This window comes from Dendrobates tinctorius, unplaced genomic scaffold (genome assembly GCF_039654945.1).
Source record: "Dendrobates tinctorius isolate UK_male_01 unplaced genomic scaffold, ASM3965494v1 ptg000093l, whole genome shotgun sequence".
NCBI classification, from domain to species: domain Eukaryota; kingdom Metazoa; phylum Chordata; class Amphibia; order Anura; family Dendrobatidae; genus Dendrobates; species Dendrobates tinctorius.
Window position 1 is genome coordinate 17,663,981 of NW_027361761.1, and position 18,437 is coordinate 17,682,417.

An 18,437-nucleotide genomic window follows, 5' to 3' on the forward strand; every position below is an offset into this window, starting at 1 on the left:
ACAGATGCTTCACCCGCTATGACAGTGGCTCCATTGGGATCCGGTGGCAAAAATGAATTGTGGACTTTACAAAATGCAGGTTTCACGGCACCTGGTGGCCCTCTGAAAATTGTAAGCAAGGGCCACATAATGACATGGCGGTGGACATGGTGGTCATGTTGGAAAAGGGCCAAAATTCAGTTTACAATGACATTTTAAACATGGTCAAGGGATGGGGAATATGTTTTCCACTATATTGATAACTATTTGGCATGAGGGAGGAACCTCCCAAACGTAAGAGTTAGAGCCCTCACAAATTTTGAAGGAAAAAAAATAAAGCCAAAACGCTCCGTGTGTACATATGCTGAAAGAGAGGTGTGTGTGTGTGTGTATGTATATATATATATATATATATATATATTTATTTTTATTTTTTTTTTATTTAGCATTATGTACATGTAATTATGAAGTAGCATACACAAACTCCATGCGATGACTGGAGAAAAAAGGACAATAAGATGCAAAAAATGCAATAAAAGGTAATCTTTATTGATGTTTTTATAAAAAGTGAATAAAAAAGTATCATCAAGAATACTGGAACCACAATAAAGGACCACAGCCCAGGGGACAAAAGGTAAGAACCAAAAATGTATATACTCAAGGTATCAAAAAATCCCACAGAAATAGTAAATTAAATACCAAGTGCACAATAGTGGGTAAAAAAAATAAATAAATAAATAATACATTATGATAAATTCAAGTGCAATGTCCGTTTTATCCAACCATATGTGCAAAAAATGGTAAGCTCACAAACCACTGGGTAAATACCGCTACCAAATGTATCAATAATGTTTCATTAATAAAGTTCATACACATAATAATAATCTTTATATAGCACTAACATATTCCGCAGCGCTTTACAGTTTGCACACATTATCACCACTGTCCCGGATGGGGCTCACAATCTAAATTCCCTATCAGTATTATCTTTGGAGTGTGGGCGGAAACCGGAGTGCCCGGAGGAAACCCACACAAACACGGGGAGAACATACAAACTCCTTGCAGATGTTGTTCTTGGACCACCGTGTTGTTCTGAGCCACCGTGCCAACTGAATAGACCCTGAATCAGGCTACACAAAAAAGCATAAACAGATTTGTGTAAATCACTGCTGTGCATGAAATGCTGCGGACATCAGGTAAGGCAATCATAAAACATATAAAGTCATGTGCAACAATACCTAAAAAGAGCTGGAAATGCCGGTCTCACAAGAGCGTGTTCTCACCCCGACAGCGCCGTTTCGCAAATGCTTCCTCTGTGTGGGTGTAGTAAAACTTTTAAACTATGCACTTGGCACTTTATTAATGAAACATTGTTGTTGCATTTTGTAGCGGTATTTACCCGGTGGTCTGTGAGCTTACTATTTTTTGCACAAATTGTTGCAAAAAACAGACATTGCACTTGGCTTTACCATAATGTATTATTTATTTATTTATTTTACCCACTATTGTGCACTTGGTATTTAATTTAATATTTCTGTGGCATATTTTGATACCTTGAGTATATACATTTTTGGTTCTTACCTTGTGTCCCCTGGGCTGTGTTCCTTTATTGTGGTTCCAGTATTCTTGATGATACTTTTTTATTCACTTTTTATCAAACATCAATAAAAACATCAATAAAGATTACCTTTTATTGTATTTTTTGCATCGTATTTTCTTTTTTGTTTGTGTATACTATTTATGTATTTTGGACTTTTTTTTGCCATTGCTGTTAGACTGTGTTAACATGTAATTATGTAGGAAAAAAAATGCTTCTCAGAATTTTTCCCTTTCAAAAAATTTTTTGGTTTGGTATGTCTTTTTAAAAATCCGTAAAACCGGCACAATAGTCTGACAATAGTCTTCCCAAATACCATATGTGAGTCAGAAAGACATGCAGGAATATTCTCCATGCTGTTCTCATTTAAGGTATGTGCACACAGTGCGGATTTTGCTGCGGATCCGCAGACATTGTACAGTACAATGCAATGCAAATCTATGAGATTTCAAAACCGCAGTGCACATGCTGTGGATTTTTTACATCCGCAGCATGTCAATTCTTTCTGTGGATTCTGCAGCGGATTGACACCTGTTCCATTGTCCAGGTGTCAAACCGCAGGGGAAAACTGCTGGCAAATCTGCAGGAAAACCGCAGGTCACTTTACCTGCGGTTTTACCTGCAAATCCACGCGGAAAAATCCGCACTGTGTGCACTCACCCTTAGCTCTTTCCCATCAATTTCAGCTTTTTTTCCCAGGCCCCCAGACCTGTTTGTTGGGTTTAGCAGAAAAATATTCGGCTTTCCCCTTGACTTGCATTGGATTAGTTATTCAGTACGAACACACGGATATTAGAAATTTTTCATTTCCGATTTTCCTGAATCCAAATATTTCCTTATTCGATCATCACTATTCATGTGCCTTTATCAGCCACAGGTAGATTTGGAGCTCCGCCAATGTCTGTTAACCTGTTAAATGCCAGAGTCAATCTTTGACAGCACCATTAACACACACCATCAGAGATCTCGTCATTCCATGCGCCCATTGGCCCTGTGATGTGATTGCTGGTGCTGACGGATTGCCAGGATATCCGTGGGTCAGTAGTGAAAGGGTTAAACAAAGTGCAAATGATGAATTGGGCTTATAGTCTATGAAATTACTATAGACGCACCCTATACCAGGAATAATATGGGCTGTTATCCACAAATCCTAACACTTATAGACTGAGGCCAGACACTGATTCTGATATAAAGTCATTTTTTCATATAAGAAAATGGTTAAAAAAAATCTTTTCTTGGATATCAGTTTGGCATATCTCCTACCAATGACTCGTTATCTCTAGTTAAATTGTCATTAAAATCTGCGCCACCAGCAATGTCAAGGTAGCGGGACATTAATGAAGGTTTTAGGTTTAGGTTTTAGGAAAGCAGAGACATGCTATGGGTGAGTATCGTTTCCTGTTAATTACACGGTTGGAGCAATCCAAAATGTAACCTGCAGAGAGTATAATACCACCGGAACAAACCATTATTTAAACCACTGAAATGTATGTAAAAACACCGATATTTTTGGGATTGATGTCATCATTGTGATCTTCAGATTCAAGTTATGTCTCTTGGAGAAGAGGAGAAAAAAGTAAAATCACAAAACTTAAAATTGGCCCAGATGGCAAGAGATTAAAGTTCATTAAGATAAATTGAGAAAACATCTGTAATAAATTTTGCTTTATTATTAGAATATGTTCACCATAAAAAACAGGTGAAATATCATCAAGAAATTCACTAACCAACAGTCATTTCACTTTTCAGCTCTCTAAGAAGTATGGACCCGTGTACACCTTACAATTAGGAGTAGAGAAAGTTGTTGTCATATGTGGGTACGAGGCTGTAAGAGACGCCCTTGTCAATCATGGAGAAGAATTTTCAGGAAGACCTAAAGTGGCAATATTTGATGAAATGTACAAAGGACACGGTAACGATCATAAAATTACCACTGATCGGGGGGATGGATTGAATTTGCTTTTTCAGTTTAATTTCCTTTGTAAATAGCTTGTCTGGTCTGGAAATCTTCAACTAAAATTGTGGGTCCTTAAAGTAAACTTGATCTCACGTGGGCACCAGATCTATTCACCAAGATAAGCTTACGATTAGTGATGAGTGAATATGTTTGGAAAACGATCACCAAACATAAATTCGGCACAAATATGGTACATTCGGATTCATGATCGGTAACACGAGCATTTTTCATAAATGATATAACAAAAGCCGGTAATTCATGTGCCAAGTTCATGACATTGGAGTTGGCGATGTGCGGTTCTATTACCTCTTCCAACCCCTAACCCCCCGGGAAACTCCCCCACCCACTTAAACTCCCAATAATAACAAGACACCCAAATGGAATATAATGGCCACAGCAGCCTTTTATTTAAATAACATACAGTAATTTGTAAATATATTGCAACCTTGGGGAGGGTCCTTGAAGCTCCAAATCTGGTGACCAAAACGTAAATGATACTTTCTGTGGACAAACACATACCATAAATTACTCCCAGCCGTTACCTCACTTGCTCGGGAGCACAAAAACCCCCATCGGGGTTACCCTGTCCACTTAATCCCTGGGGATCCGACCAACCACTGCCGGAAGTCCCCCCAACTCACCAGACCCAAACCACCGATAAACATTGAGGAATCCATATAACCACAGATCCCCCAAAACCAATTTAGCACCAACTTCAAGGACCCCCTCCCCCCACATGCCACCAGCCACCATGACCCATAACATTGAAATAACCTACCCCTTGCAAACCCCCCCTGCATAAAAAATTAGGGCGGGCGGGCGGGACAATTCCTCGTGGCTCCAGGGCGGGAAGTAAGGCAACCGCCCCTGAAGCCCCTTAATATACCCCCCCACCCCCCTCCTTCACCCTCTTGAAAACATTAACCCCTTCCCTCCAACCCACCGTCATGCAGGGCCTCCACTTAGCCGCTGTGGGGTGGGGGTTCCGCGGCTCGCTCCAGCCCTTGTCTATAAAATTGCAGCGTCACAGGTTAGAATAGAATAGATATATATATATATATATATATATAGATGCCAGTTACACACACATACATATATATATATGTATATATACGTTTCATAGAAAGATAGAAGAAAAGCCGGCAATTCAGCAGCCACAGTAGTGTGAAATCACAGCAGGAGCAGACAGGATAGAAGAGATGAATTACATACAGTACGTACATATAAAATAGGCAGATCTACAGTTGACTGTGACGAATACAATTAGTATAGTGTGTGCGCAGCTTACTGTACATGTATTTAATTAATAAAAGATTAATTTTCTGAAAAAAATGGCATGGCCTCCCGTGTAATTTTCATAACCAGCAGAGGGAAAGTCAAAGGCTGGTGGCCGATGTTTACAGGCTGGGAAAGGGTTAATACCCATGGAGCTCCCCAGGCTATTAATATCAGCTCACAGCTGTATACTTAGCCTTTACTGGCTACTAAAATGGGAGACCCTAAAAAATTTTAATGAGAGACCCCCTATAATTAACAACCAACAAAGGCTATGCAGTTCCCTGCTAGCACCGTGAGAAACTTGCACAGTGCAGAGGCAAGTTCACCGGGAGTGCACCGTGCGACTTTCAAATGGTGCTAGCTGGGATCTCACTCAGGTCACCCAAGTTCAATCCGGCTGGGTACGCTCCCTACGTGATGTCACTGCTAGTCACTGAAGCTGAGTTTCGCCGCCAATCAGAAGCAGTGTTTGCCGTGCTATCATGCATATGACAGCGAGTCAAACACCGTATTATCAGACCCCCCTATTTAAGTGAATGGGGTTCGGGTCCACTCTGCTGAATGACAGGCTGTATGGACGCATCATGCAGCCTGCCATTTAAATGTAGCAGAGAAGACTGTGAGGTCACATCCTGCTGTCTTTGACTTTTCTGCCGTACATACGCTGCAAGAAAAGTCAACCTGCGTATTTGCAGCATTTTTCACCATCCATTCAATTCATTAGTTGAAAAACTGCAAAAACACTGAAAAAAAGCTGAAAGAAGTGACATTCTGTTAGGGTTTGCGGATCATCTAGATATAAATAATAATGAGGTGCAATCGCAAAACTGGGTCCACCATGCAGAGATGTAAGCTACTGCTAATTTGAATAATGGCAAAACTAAACAGCATGTGTACCCTAGTACAGCTGCATTAACTCCATGCAGTGTGACCTGTACGCAATATACTCTGCTCTGTTAGCTTCACAGAGAGATGTCGCTAAAAGGTTGTGCTTGCACTGTGAGTGACCTGTGCCAATTGCACACGTGGCCGAAACAGATGCAGAGCAAAAGGAAAAGCTAATCTGATGCTAACTACAAAAAAACCCCTGTTCACAGGGGAGCAAAGATCTGTGGTTGGATCTTACTCTGTAACTCAGCTGTGCTAAATGCACACACCACCGGATACAGATGCTAAGCCAAGCAAAAACCCTAACTGGCTACAAGCTCATCAAGATTGCCAACACACACGTGCAGTCAGAGTGGTAGCGTATCCACTAATAATAATAAATGTTATTTCTATAGCGCCGACATATTCCGCAGCACTTTACATTTCAGAGGGGACTTGTACAGACAATAGACATTACAGCATAACAATAATCACATAGCTCATAACAGATACCAAGAGGAATGAGGGCCCTGCTCGTAAGCTTACAGTCTATGAGGAAAGAGGTAGATACAAAAGGTGGGTGGTAACAGTTGCCCTGATTGTATGGACCAGCCATAATGTTAAGTGTGTAACAGTACAGACACAGAGGGCTAATGGATGCATAAAGCATGTGGGAACATGATGCAGGAACCTGGTTATGGTAAAACTTTGGGCTGTGCCACCCAGGGTAGATTAGGTTAATGTGTTGAGGCGATAGGCCAGTCTGAATAAATGCATTTTCAGGGAACACTTAAAAGTGTAGGGATTGGAGACGAATCGTATTGACCTGGGAAGTGCATTCCAAAGAATTGGCGCAGCACATGTAAAGTCTTGGAGACAGGAGTGTGAGGTTCTGATTATTGAGGATGCTAACCTCAGGTCATCAGCAGAATGGAGGGCACGAGTAGGGTGGTAGGCTGAGACGAGGGAGGAGATGTAGGGTGGTGCTGAGCCATGGAGGGCTTTGTGGGTGAGGGTAATAAGTTTGCACTGGATTCTGGAGTGGATGGGTAGCCAGTGTAATGACTGGCACAAGGTAGAGGCATCGGTGTAACGAATGGTGAGGAATATGATCCTGGCTGCAACATTCAAAACAGATTGGAGATGGGAGAGTTTGGTAAGAGGGAGACCGATTAGAAGAGAGTTACAATAGTCGAGACGAGAATGAATAAGAGAAACAGTAAGAGTTTTTGTGGAGTCAAAAGTAAGAAAAGGTCGAATTCTCACCCACTTCAACCACAAGTAGCGTGCCCGCAGGCGTCACTGGGAGCCTTTTAAACCAAAAGCTACACCCCAAACACTCACGCTGACAGCGCCCGTGGACCAATCCAGAGCAGACACATCACCTGAGCAGATGATGTCCGAACACCAATAGGAAGATGCCACATCATGGACATGCTCATTACGGTGATCTCAGGACTTAGACTCCAGAGTGCCAGTCTGCACATGAATATTATTGATTACTAAGTACTTGGCCTGGAGAGCCAGCAGTAACTAACTGCATAGCACGGGCCTGAGCAGGATGCTGAGATCGACATCTATGCTGAGCAGCACCCACAGTTGCTGGACCAGAATGGGAGACTGCAGAGGCAGATAATCATTGGGATCTATCCCATGCAGTGGAAGAATCTCTATGCCTAACACATTCTTTGTGCAAAGCACAAATCCTGATGATAAAAAAAACAATGTGTGTGCATGAGATTTCTGAAATCTCATAGACTTTGATGGTACTGTCAAAAGTAGCTTAAAAAAAAGCAGCAAAAGCGCCCAGTGTGAACTTACCCTAAGGCTATGTGCGCATGTTTGCTTGCAGGGGTTTCTGCATCTCTTGGCAGAAAAAGGCAGTGGAAATTTCACCCTTCTTTATACGTTTTTCACACTGTTTTTTGTGCTTTTGTAAATCCATAGAGATAAATAAAGATATATTATTAAAAAAAAGAATTGTGATGTCATTTCCTTGGTCAACCTCTTCTTTTTCATTCTCCATTGAAGACCATGATATCATTACATACTATGTTCAAATTTATAATGTTTACACAAAAAAACAAATATAAGAGAGCACTCACGCTGACTTCTGACCACACAGGAACTGCAGCTCTCTGACCAGCGGTGATGCTTTCAGCGCCAATCAGATGCGCTACGCCAGTGTTTCCCACGCTGTCACACAGCTTGGGAAACACAGGCCTTTGTGCTGCATATGTTTGGCTATATTCGGCGATTAAATCTGTGAATATTGCAAATTCGGAGATCGTGAGTCGAATCGAATATAGAAATATTCTGTCATCTCTATATATGAAAACAACTATATACTAAAACTGCCTGTCTTGGTTCTGAAATGGTAACATCAACTCCTACTTTACATGTTGAACCTCAATTTAGAAAATGTTTATGTAATCTTCTGGAGGCACACAACTTGGCCTCATCATGAATTTGACAAGCAGGGGTCACCATGGCCTTCATGTCACCATACCACCTAAGCTCCAGACAGATTATTACACCTGGGTGAAACGGGCATGAAAGTTTCAAAAGTCACAACATTTTTGGGCAAGCTTGTGATTGCAAAACATTTGTGAATTTTCATAAATTTTTACGTCAGAATTCTGGCGAAAGCACTTTGAAGAATGGAGGCCATTATCCCTCCTTCATTCCCTCCTGTCCCAAGATTAGATGAACAAAATAAGTTTACTCCTAGACAGTTCGAAAAAAAAGATCATAAAGCGGTTAAGACCTTAGCAAATATGCATGAAAGAGGTAATTCCATGGCAGACTGGAGTGAGGCTTAAATGTATCATCCCATTAATAGAGATGCAAATGTGGGAAATTAGACATAATCTTGGGAAACAGAGAGGTTAAGGGAAGAGACAGCTGTGTACTGTAACGTTAATGGGAATTGCAATGGAATGGTCAGACTGGTTCTCCTTGGCAAGCGTGACAGCTTCATAGAAATACATGCTGTCACGCTCGCGTTAGGATGGCCAACGGCCAGTCCGAGCATTATGTTGCAATTGTGAGACTTTAGAAGTACTCGTGGAGTGGACCCGATGGACCGTGGCAACGAACCTCCCACGGGCGAGCTGACCAGGTGGACCACCCCTATACAGGGAGTGTTAGGGGCAGATCCACAGGTAACTATCACCATGGCAGCTGGTACCCAGGGAAAGGATACAGGAGACACGACAGGAGGCCAGAGAGGCTGGCAGAGGGTCTCCCTAGGACAGGAACACGGATGGCGTACAGGACAGGAACACGGGCAAGACAGCAGGGACCAGGCACGGACTGGAGGACACAGCTGGGAGGCCAGAACAGAACGGAACAGAACCCCGGACTTCCAGATCCTAGGAGAGAGAACAGCAGGGATGACAGATAAGATATAGACAGGTTGAAATCAGGGGTACGCCGCACAGCAGGAAGTGGGGCCAGAATCACTAGCAGGGCACAAGTGATAATCAGGCACTGCCAGGAGGAAGAGGCGGCCTGATATAGGGAATGTGTCAGGGACTTCCGGGTCACGACCCCTCCCAGAGCATAGGGAGGACAGCGCGTGCCTTTAGGGGGAATGGGGGGTGCGCGTGCTCCTGAACACAGTGTGAGCGCGCGCCCGAAGAAGAGCAGGAATCCGGGCAGGGGCACGCGTCCGTCGGAGCGCAGGAAACAGGGCAGGAGCGTGTGCTGGGTAAGTTTGCCGGGGGGCGGAAAGCCGCGGTGAGGACCGAGGTGGCCGAGACCGCAGCATGGAAGCAGACAGTGACCACGACTGCTGCAGCAGCGGTGTGGAAGCCGGCGAGGACCGCGGCAGCAAGCAGGAGGGACGCGGCAGCGGCGTGACAGTACCCCCCTCCCTACGCGCCCCCCTCCGCAGACTGGAAAGAAACTTAGCCAAAATTCGAGGAGCCTGGATATTCTCCCGAGGCTCCCAGGATCTCTCCTCGGGACCAAAGCCCTTCCAATCAACCAAGAAAAAGGTCCTCCCTATTTGCTTTTTCATAGCGAAAATGTCTTTAACCTCAAAGACATCGTCAGCGGAGACAGGTGGAGGTGACTGGGTAGCAGAGGCATGGAACCAATTGAGGATGACAGGTTTTAGAAGGAACACGTGAAAGGAATTAGTGATGCGGAGTGAGGCGGGAAGCCACAGTTTGTAGGAGACATCGTTGATACAAGCCAAGACCTCAAAGGGTCCAATGTACCTGGGTCCCAGCTTATGCGAAGGGATCTTTAGACGAACGAACTTGGAGGATAGTCAAGCTTTATCACCCGGATGATATAGTGGGGAATCCAAGCGCCTCTTGTCTGCGTGTCTTTTCACCCTGTCACGTGCTAACTCAAGAGCGGCCTTGGTCTCCTGCCAGATCCTGGAGAAATTCCCGGACAGAAGATCAGCCTCCGGTACACCCGAGACAGGAGGAACCGGTAGAGGTACACCCTGATGTTGCCCGTAGACGACAAAAAAAGGTGACTTGGCAGAAGATTCGCTGATGTGATTGTTAAAGGCGAATTCAGCCAACGGGAGTAAGTCAGACCAGTCATTCTGTTGGGCATTAGAAAAGTGCCGGAGATAGTTCACCAAATTCTGGTTAGTCCGCTCTGCATGACCATTGGACTGTGGGTGGTATGATGAGGAGAAGTCAAGTGTGATGACCATAGACCAGCATAGGGCTCTCCAAAATCGAGAGGTGAATTGGACTCCTCTGTCCGAAACAATATGCTGGGGCAGTCCATGGAGATGGAAGATGTGATGAATGAAAACTTTCGCCAAGTCAGGCGCTGAAGGTAACCCAGGGAGAGAGATGAAGTGTGCCATCTTGGAGAATCTGTCTACCACCACAAGGATGATGGTGCAGTCTGCAGACTTGGGTAGATCGGTAATAAAATCCATGGCAACATGTTTCCAAGGAGCCGAAGGAACTGGAAGTGGGTGTAGAAGATCGGAGGGCAGCTGCCTGGGCACCTTGTTTTTGGCACAGGATGGACAGATGGCAACAAAACTTCGGACATCCTGGAGAAGAGTAGACCACCAGTAGTAGCGGGACACAAGGACAAGCATCTTCTTAAGGCCGACATGACCTGCAAGTTTGGAATCATGCCCCCAGCGTAAGACCCGTCTCTGGTCCTTCTCTGGCACAAAAGTTTTACCAGGAGGTGGCGAAACTAATGAGACAGGTGCCACCGTGATGAGCCTGGATGGGTCCAAGATGTGCGTGGGTTCTTCCTCAATATCTCCAGATGAGAAAGACCTGGACAAAGCATCAGACTTGAGGTTCTTGTTGCCGGGACGGAAGTGCAGGTCAAAATCGAATCGGCCAAAGAACAGGGACCACCTTGGCTGCCGAGGGTTGAGTCTCTGTGCCGTGCGAATGTAAGCTAGGTTCTTATGGTCCATGTAGATTGTAAACGGATGTACGGTTCCCTCCAATAAATACCTCCACTCCTCCAGGGCTAACTTAATGGCAAGCAGCTCCCTGTCTCCAATGGAATAGTTCCTTTCCGATGCGGAGAAAGTCTGGGAAAAGAAACCGCACGTAACAAGCCGACCAGAGGGGGATTTCTGAGAAAGGACTGCTCTGGCCCTGGTTGCCGAGGCATCAACCTCGAGGATGAAAGGTTTGTTAGCCTCTGGGCGATGGAGCACGGGTGACGTGTCGAAGGCTTGTTTCAGAGACAAGAAGGCGTTCTCAGCTTCGGATGACCAGACATGAGGATTAGCTCCCTTGCGGATCAAAGAGGAGATGGGACCAGTCAGAGAGGAAAAATGAGGAATGAACTGCCGGTAGTAATTTGCGAAACCAAGAAATCTCTGAATTCCCTTCACGCCGTGGGGGCGCGGCCAGTTGAACATGGCAGATACTTTCTCTGGGTCCATGTGTAAGCCTGAGTCGGAGATGAGGTAGCCTAAGAGCGGAAGGGAGGACTGTTCAAAGGTGCTTTTCTCCAGCTTAGCATACAGGGGATTCTCCCTCAGGCGCAACAGTACTTGACGGACATTTCTCCTGTGGGTGGAGAGGTCAGGAACGAAGACGAGGATATCATTCAGATATACTACCACACAGGAGTACAGAAGGTCTCAGAAAATGTCATTTACAAATTCCTGGAATACTGCGGAAGCGTTGCACAAACCAAAGGGCATGACCAGATATTCGTAGTGCCCATCCCTGGTGTTGAAAGCGGTCTTCCATTCATCTCCGGAGCGAATACCAATGAGATTGTAGGCTCCACGGAGATCTAGTTTGGTAAAGATTTGCGCCCCTCGCAGCCGATCGAAAAACTCAGGACTGGAAGGAAGTGGGTACTTGTTCTTGATAGTAATTTTATTTAGACCCTTTAGTCGATACAAGGACGAAGAGACCCATCTTTCTTCTTGACAAAGAAGAAACCTGCTCCAGTGGGTGAAGGCGACTTCCGGATAAAGCTTCTGGCCAAATTTTCCTGAACATACTCGGTTTTGGCTTGGGACTCAAGAGGATTCAAAGGATAAATTCGACCCCCGGGCTAGAGTAGAGACCGGAACAAGATCAATCGGGCAATCATATGGCCTGTGTGGGGGAAGAGTCTCTGCCTCCTTCATGTTGAAGATGTCGGCGAAGGCCCAGTAGGCCGAAGGCAGACCCGCTGGTCCCGAGGCAGGTGGCGAAGTTTTGAGAGGCTGCACAGGAAGGAGGCACTTAGTCTGGCAGGACTGACCCTTATGAAGAATGTCTCCAGATCGCCAATCCAGGAGAGGTTCGTGTATCCTTAACCAAGGAAGACCTAAAAGCAAGGTGTGGGATAATGAAGGCAGTACGAAGAAGGCTATCTTCTCTCGGTGCAAGGCTCCGATCTGTAACTCTACCTCTTCGGTGACCAAGGTAACGGCCTCGCGCAGGGGAGCACCGTCGACTGAAGCTAACTGCTGGGGAATCTCCAAGGACCTGACAGGTATCCTTAATCTTTTTACCGTCTCGAGTTGGATGAAGTTCCCTGCTGCCCCTGAATCAATTTAGGCCACCTCAGAAAAACGTTTGGTACCAAGGATTAACAAAACAGACAGAAGGGGAGCAAAAAACAAAAACGCAAAACCGAAAAGCTCCGGGGGTTAAGGGGTAAATTTATTTAAAAAAAGGCGGAGGAGTTTCCCAGCCTCACCGGACAGGAACGCAGGAGATGGGTGGCGCTGCCACAATAGAGGCAGAGACCGTGTGTAAGTCTTTCCTGGCGACGCTGCTCCGCTGGTTTGGGTCGGTCCACCTGCATGGGCTCCGGTGCTGAAGCCGCGGAGGAAAATCGTGGACGAGGAGGGCTGCATGTAGAGGGAGAAAAACAAGGAGGTCTTCTCTCCCTGGCGGCTTCGCAGGAGCGTTCCTGGAAACGTAGGTCGATACGCGTTGCCAGAGAAATAAGGTCATCCAAAGACGTAGGTGTGTCTCTCCCAGCCAACTCGTCTTTAATTCGAGCGGACAAACCGCTCCAAAAAGCCCCCACCAGGGCCTCGTTGTTCCATCCAAGCTCGGAGGACAACGTACGGAAATGGATGGCGTACTGCCCCACAGAGAGAGTACCCTTGCAGAGATTGAATAAGGACTCGGTGGTTGAGACCAGGCAACCGGTCTCATCGAACACTTTACGAAAAGTCTCCAGTAAGGTTGCAAGCTGGAAGACTAACAGATCGTCACGTTCCCACAAGGGATTTACCCAGGCCAGCACGTCACCCTCCAAGTGGGATACCACAAAGGCTACTTTGGCTCGGTCGGTGGGGTACTGCTGAGGTGACAATTCAAAAGGAAGCAGGCATTGGTTAAGGAACCCCCGACACAGCTTGGGATCTCCGCTATAACGCGGAGGTTTAGCCAAACGGGGTGACGGATGCGGAACTGCCGCCTGAACTGGAGCAGCAGCTGCGGTCTGGAGAGCTAGCAGGTGATTATCCACCGAGGCCATATAATTCAGAATGTGGGCCTGAGTGTCGCGCTGCTGGGCAAGCTCCTGCTGGAGGCCGGCGATCTGAGAGGCAATCCCCGGATCAGAGGCCTGCAAAGATGATAGACGGGACTCCATGGACTTGAGGAATGACATTATAGTTGCCTGATTTTCTCGGAGGAACAAAAGTTCCTTTTGGGTCGGGGTCGGGGTACCAGCGTGATCCATGGCCTGATTATTCTGTGAGACTTTAGAAGTACTCCTGGAGTGGACCCGCTGGACCATGGCAACGAACCTCCCACGGGCGAGCTGACCAGGTGGACCACCCCCTATACAGGGAGTGTTAGGGGCAGACCCGCGGGTAACTATCACCACGGCAGCTGGTACCCAGGGAAAGGACACAGGAGACACGACAGGAGGCCGGAAAGGCTGGCGGAGGGTCTCCCTAGGACAGGAACACAGATGACGGACAGGACAGGAACACGGGCAAGACAGCAGGGACCAGGCACGGACTGGAGGACACAGCTGGGAGGCCAGAACAGAACGGAACGGAACACCGGACTTCCAGATCCTAGGAGAGAGAACAGCGGAGATGACGGATAAGATATAGACAGGCTGAAAGCAGGGGTACGCACAGCAGGAAGTGGGGCCAGAATCACTAGCAGGGCACAAGTGATAATCAGGCACCGCCAGGAGGAAGAGGCAGCCTGATATAGGGAATATGTCAGGGACTTCCGGGTCACGACCCCTCCCTGAGCAGAGTGAGGAGAGCACGTGCCTTCAGGGGGAATGGAGGGTGCGCGCGCTCCTGAACACAGTGCGAGCGCGCGCCCGACGAAGAGCAGGAAGCCGGGCAGGGGCGCGCGCCCGTCGGAGTGCAGGAGACAGGGCAGGAGCGTGTGCTGGGTAAGTGTGCCGGGGGGCGGAGAGCCGCAGTGAGGACCGAGGCGGCCGAGACCGAGGCGTGGAAGCAGACAGTGACCGGGACGGCTGCAGCAGCGGTGTGAAAGCCGACAGGGATCGCGGCAGCAAGCAGGAGGGACGCGGCAGCGGCGTGACAGCAATCCCCTTATAAGTTATACAGTCATCTATATCTTCACATAGACTGGCAAATCTCTTGACAGCGAAATCAATTCACACCAACTCAACTAGACCTCACATCTACTCAAAGATCTTTTCTGGCAGGTTGGTACAAGAACCTACATGATGATTTGTGGCCTGATAAATTGGTATGATTTTGTCCTCCGGTTTTATTCCTTTCTCATTTCTTGATCTACTGTTCACTTTATGTTCTTGTTCAACTGGTTAATATTACAATGACTTAATTTCCACATCACCTCATACCTCTCAACTTCTGCCAAAAATGTAAATTTACTGAACAGAGAGAAAGGAAACATATTTTACTGTAGGGTAAACACTGATTGGGTCTACAAGAGATACAATTGAGAAATGCTGCATACCTTAAGTCACTCACATAGGAATTTCTTAAAAAATGTCTCATTTTAAGTAGAAACTGGTTTGTTAATTAATAATCATCACAACATATTTTTTGACACATTTGAAATTTTGCCTTTTGAGTAGAGTTGAGCGACTTTTGCTTTTTTAGGGTCGCGTTTCGTTTCGTGAAACCCGACTTTTCCAAAAGTCGGGTCGAGCAAGATCATCCGATTATAGGGAAAAGTCGGGGTCGTCCCGAAACATGAAACCCAATGTAACTCAATGGGGAATAAAAGTCGGCAGTGAGAGGAGGACAGGAAACACACCTACAGTGCCCATTTGAATGCCAAAAGCATCAATTCTTCTTACTTAAGCTTGTCAACCTTAATTAACTTCATAATACAAGTTACGCACTGAAAAATGGGGGTTATTTGGCTAAATTTGTGGGGGGGAGGGCTGGCTGCAGGTTTTCATGTGCCCTGGGCGAAAGAGCGCCCCTTTAACACATACCACAACTCATCATGCTCCGATACGGCAGAGAAATAGCGGTATAGTACAATGAAAAATACCTCACTTTTTACATCTCATGACGAGGCCCATCTATTTCTCCATACAAAATCATAGGTCCCATATAATGTTTGAAACAGTATATGATGAGCTCCACATAATGCTACAATATATGTTGGTCCCCATGGATGAAGCTCCACTGTCTTATGGGCCCAAATAATGCTCCAAACATAATTGACCCCATTTCTACTGCTCTAGTGTATAATGGGCCCTGTAAATGCTGCTCCAGTGTCTGATGTCCACCTTTGGAATGTTCCAGTGTATGGTGGGTCCCATCTATCATTCTCCAGAGTATAGTGCTCCCCAAAAATTGCTGTCCCAACATAGAAAACAATCAAATAAGTCTCCTCGCTAGGGAATCCCTGTACTTGTCTGGACAGGTGCTGTAGCTTGCTTAACAGCTCGCCAGCCGTTCTCACGCCCAGTATGGATTGCACGTGATTGCACAAAGGTTAGAAAGGGTACCGTATCCCTGGATAACATGTATGGATAGCGTACACATTCAAAATATATGTCTATACAGCATGAGGCAGGCTCAGACGGTGTTAGGCCCAGTATGGATTGCACGTCATTGCACAAAGGTTAGAAGGGGTACCGTATCCCCGGATAACATGTATGGATAGCGTACACATTCAAAATATATGTCTATACAGCATGAGGCAGGCTCAGACGGTGTTAGGCCCAGTATGGATTGCACGTCATTGCACAAAGGTTAGAAGGGGTACCGTATCCCCGGATAACATGTATGGATAGCGTACACATTCAAAATATATGTCTATACAGCATGAGGCAGGCTCAGACGGTGTTAGGCCCAGTATGGATTGCACGTCATTGCACAAAGGTTAGAAGGGGTACCGTATCCCCGGATAACATGTATGGATAGCGTACACATTCAAAATATATGTCTATACAGCATGAGGCAGGCTCAGACGGTGTTAGGCCCAGTATGGATTGCACGTCATTGCACAAAGGTTAGAAGGGGTACCGTATCCCCGGATAACATGTATGGATAGCGTACACATTCAAAATATATGTCTATACAGCATGAGGCAGGCTCAGACGGTGTTAGGCCCAGTATGGATTGCTCGTCATTGCACAAAGGTTAGAAGGGGTACCGTATCCCCGGATAACATGTATGGATAGCGTACACATTCAAAATATATGTCTATACAGCATGAGGCAGGCTCAGACGGTGTTAGGCCCAGTATGGATTGCACATCATTGCACAAAGGTTAGAAGGGGTACCGTATCCCCGGATAACATGTATGGATAGCGTACACATTCAAAATATATGTCTATACAGCATGAGGCAGGCTCAGACGGTGTTAGGCCCAGTATGGATTGCACGTCATTGCACAAAGGTTAGAAGGGGTACCGTATCCCCGGATAACATGTATGGATAGCGTACACATTCAAAATATATGTCTATACAGCATGAGGCAGGCTCAGACGGTGTTAGGCCCAGTATGGATTGCACGTCATTGCACAAAGGTTAGAAGGGGTACCGTATCCCCGGATAACATGTATGGATAGCGTACACATTCAAAATATATGTCTATACAGCATGAGGCAGGCTCAGACGGTGTTAGGCCCAGTATGGATTGCACGTCATTGCACAAAGGTTAGAAGGGGTACCGTATCCCCGGATAACATGTATGGATAGCGTACACATTCAAAATATATGTCTATACAGCATGAGGCAGGCTCAGACGGTGTTAGGCCCAGTATGGATTGCACGTCATTGCACAAAGGTTAGAAGGGGTACCGTATCCCCGGATAACATGTATGGATAGCGTACACATTCAAAATATATGTCTATACAGCATGAGGCAGGCTCAGATGGTGTTAGGCCCAGTATGGATTGCACGTCATTGCACAAAGGTTAGAAGGGGTACCGTATCCCCGGATAACATGTATGGATAGCGTACACATTCAAAATATATGTCTATACAGCATGAGGCAGGCTCAGACGGTGTTAGGCCCAGTATGGATTGCACGTCATTGCACAAAGGTTAGAAGGGGTACCGTATCCCCGGATAACATGTATGGATAGCGTACACATTCAAAATATATGTCTATACAGCATGAGGCAGGCTCAGACGGTGTTAGGCCCAGTATGGATTGCACGTCATTGCACAAAGGTTAGAAGGGGTACCGTATCCCCGGATAACATGTATGGATAGCGTACACATTCAAAATATATGTCTATACAGCATGAGGCAGGCTCAGACGGTGTTAGGCCCAGTATGGATTGCACGTCATTGCACAAAGGTTAGAAGGGGTACCGTATCCCCGGATAACATGTATGGATAGCGTACACATTCAAAATATATGTCTATACAGCATGAGGCAGGCTCAGACGGTGTTAGGCCCAGTATGGATTGCACGTCATTGCACAAAGGTTAGAAAGGGTACCGTATCCCCGGATAACATGTATGGATAGCGTACACATTCAAAATATATGTCTCAGGAGGCAGGCTCAGACGGTGTCAGGCACAGTATGGATTTGACGGCCCAGATTACACAGCGGAGGAGCAGGGAGAGGTAAAGATTGCAAATGCTGGGGCCCTGGCCAAGCAAGGGGGGCCCACTCGTGGGCGTCGGTACTGGCACTGGGCCCCTCATAGTACAGCGGTGTGTCTGACGGCGGGTGTGCACCACCACCGTCAGAGACACTTGATTGCACTATGAGGGACCCTGTGCCAGTGCCCGCGCCCAAGAGTCGGCCTACCCACTTGTCCAGGGCAACGGCACTCGCACGGTGTCGTGCGCTAGGTGGTGACCCCAGCCATGGGGGGGAGGCAGCACAGTTAGGGAGTTTTAGAA

At 46.4% G+C, this 18,437-nt stretch overlaps 1 protein-coding gene across 1 annotated transcript in view; it reads left to right on the forward strand.

Moving 5' to 3' along the window:
- The window catches only part of LOC141098588 (cytochrome P450 2K1-like), a 157,414-nt gene that overhangs the window by 29,210 nt on the left and 109,767 nt on the right, over positions 1–18,437 (forward strand). The window contains exon 3 of the mRNA XM_073586500.1: positions 3,326–3,488. Within this exon, the coding sequence (XP_073442601.1) occupies positions 3,326–3,488 (163 nt within the window). The remainder of the gene's footprint in view (positions 1–3,325; positions 3,489–18,437) is intronic.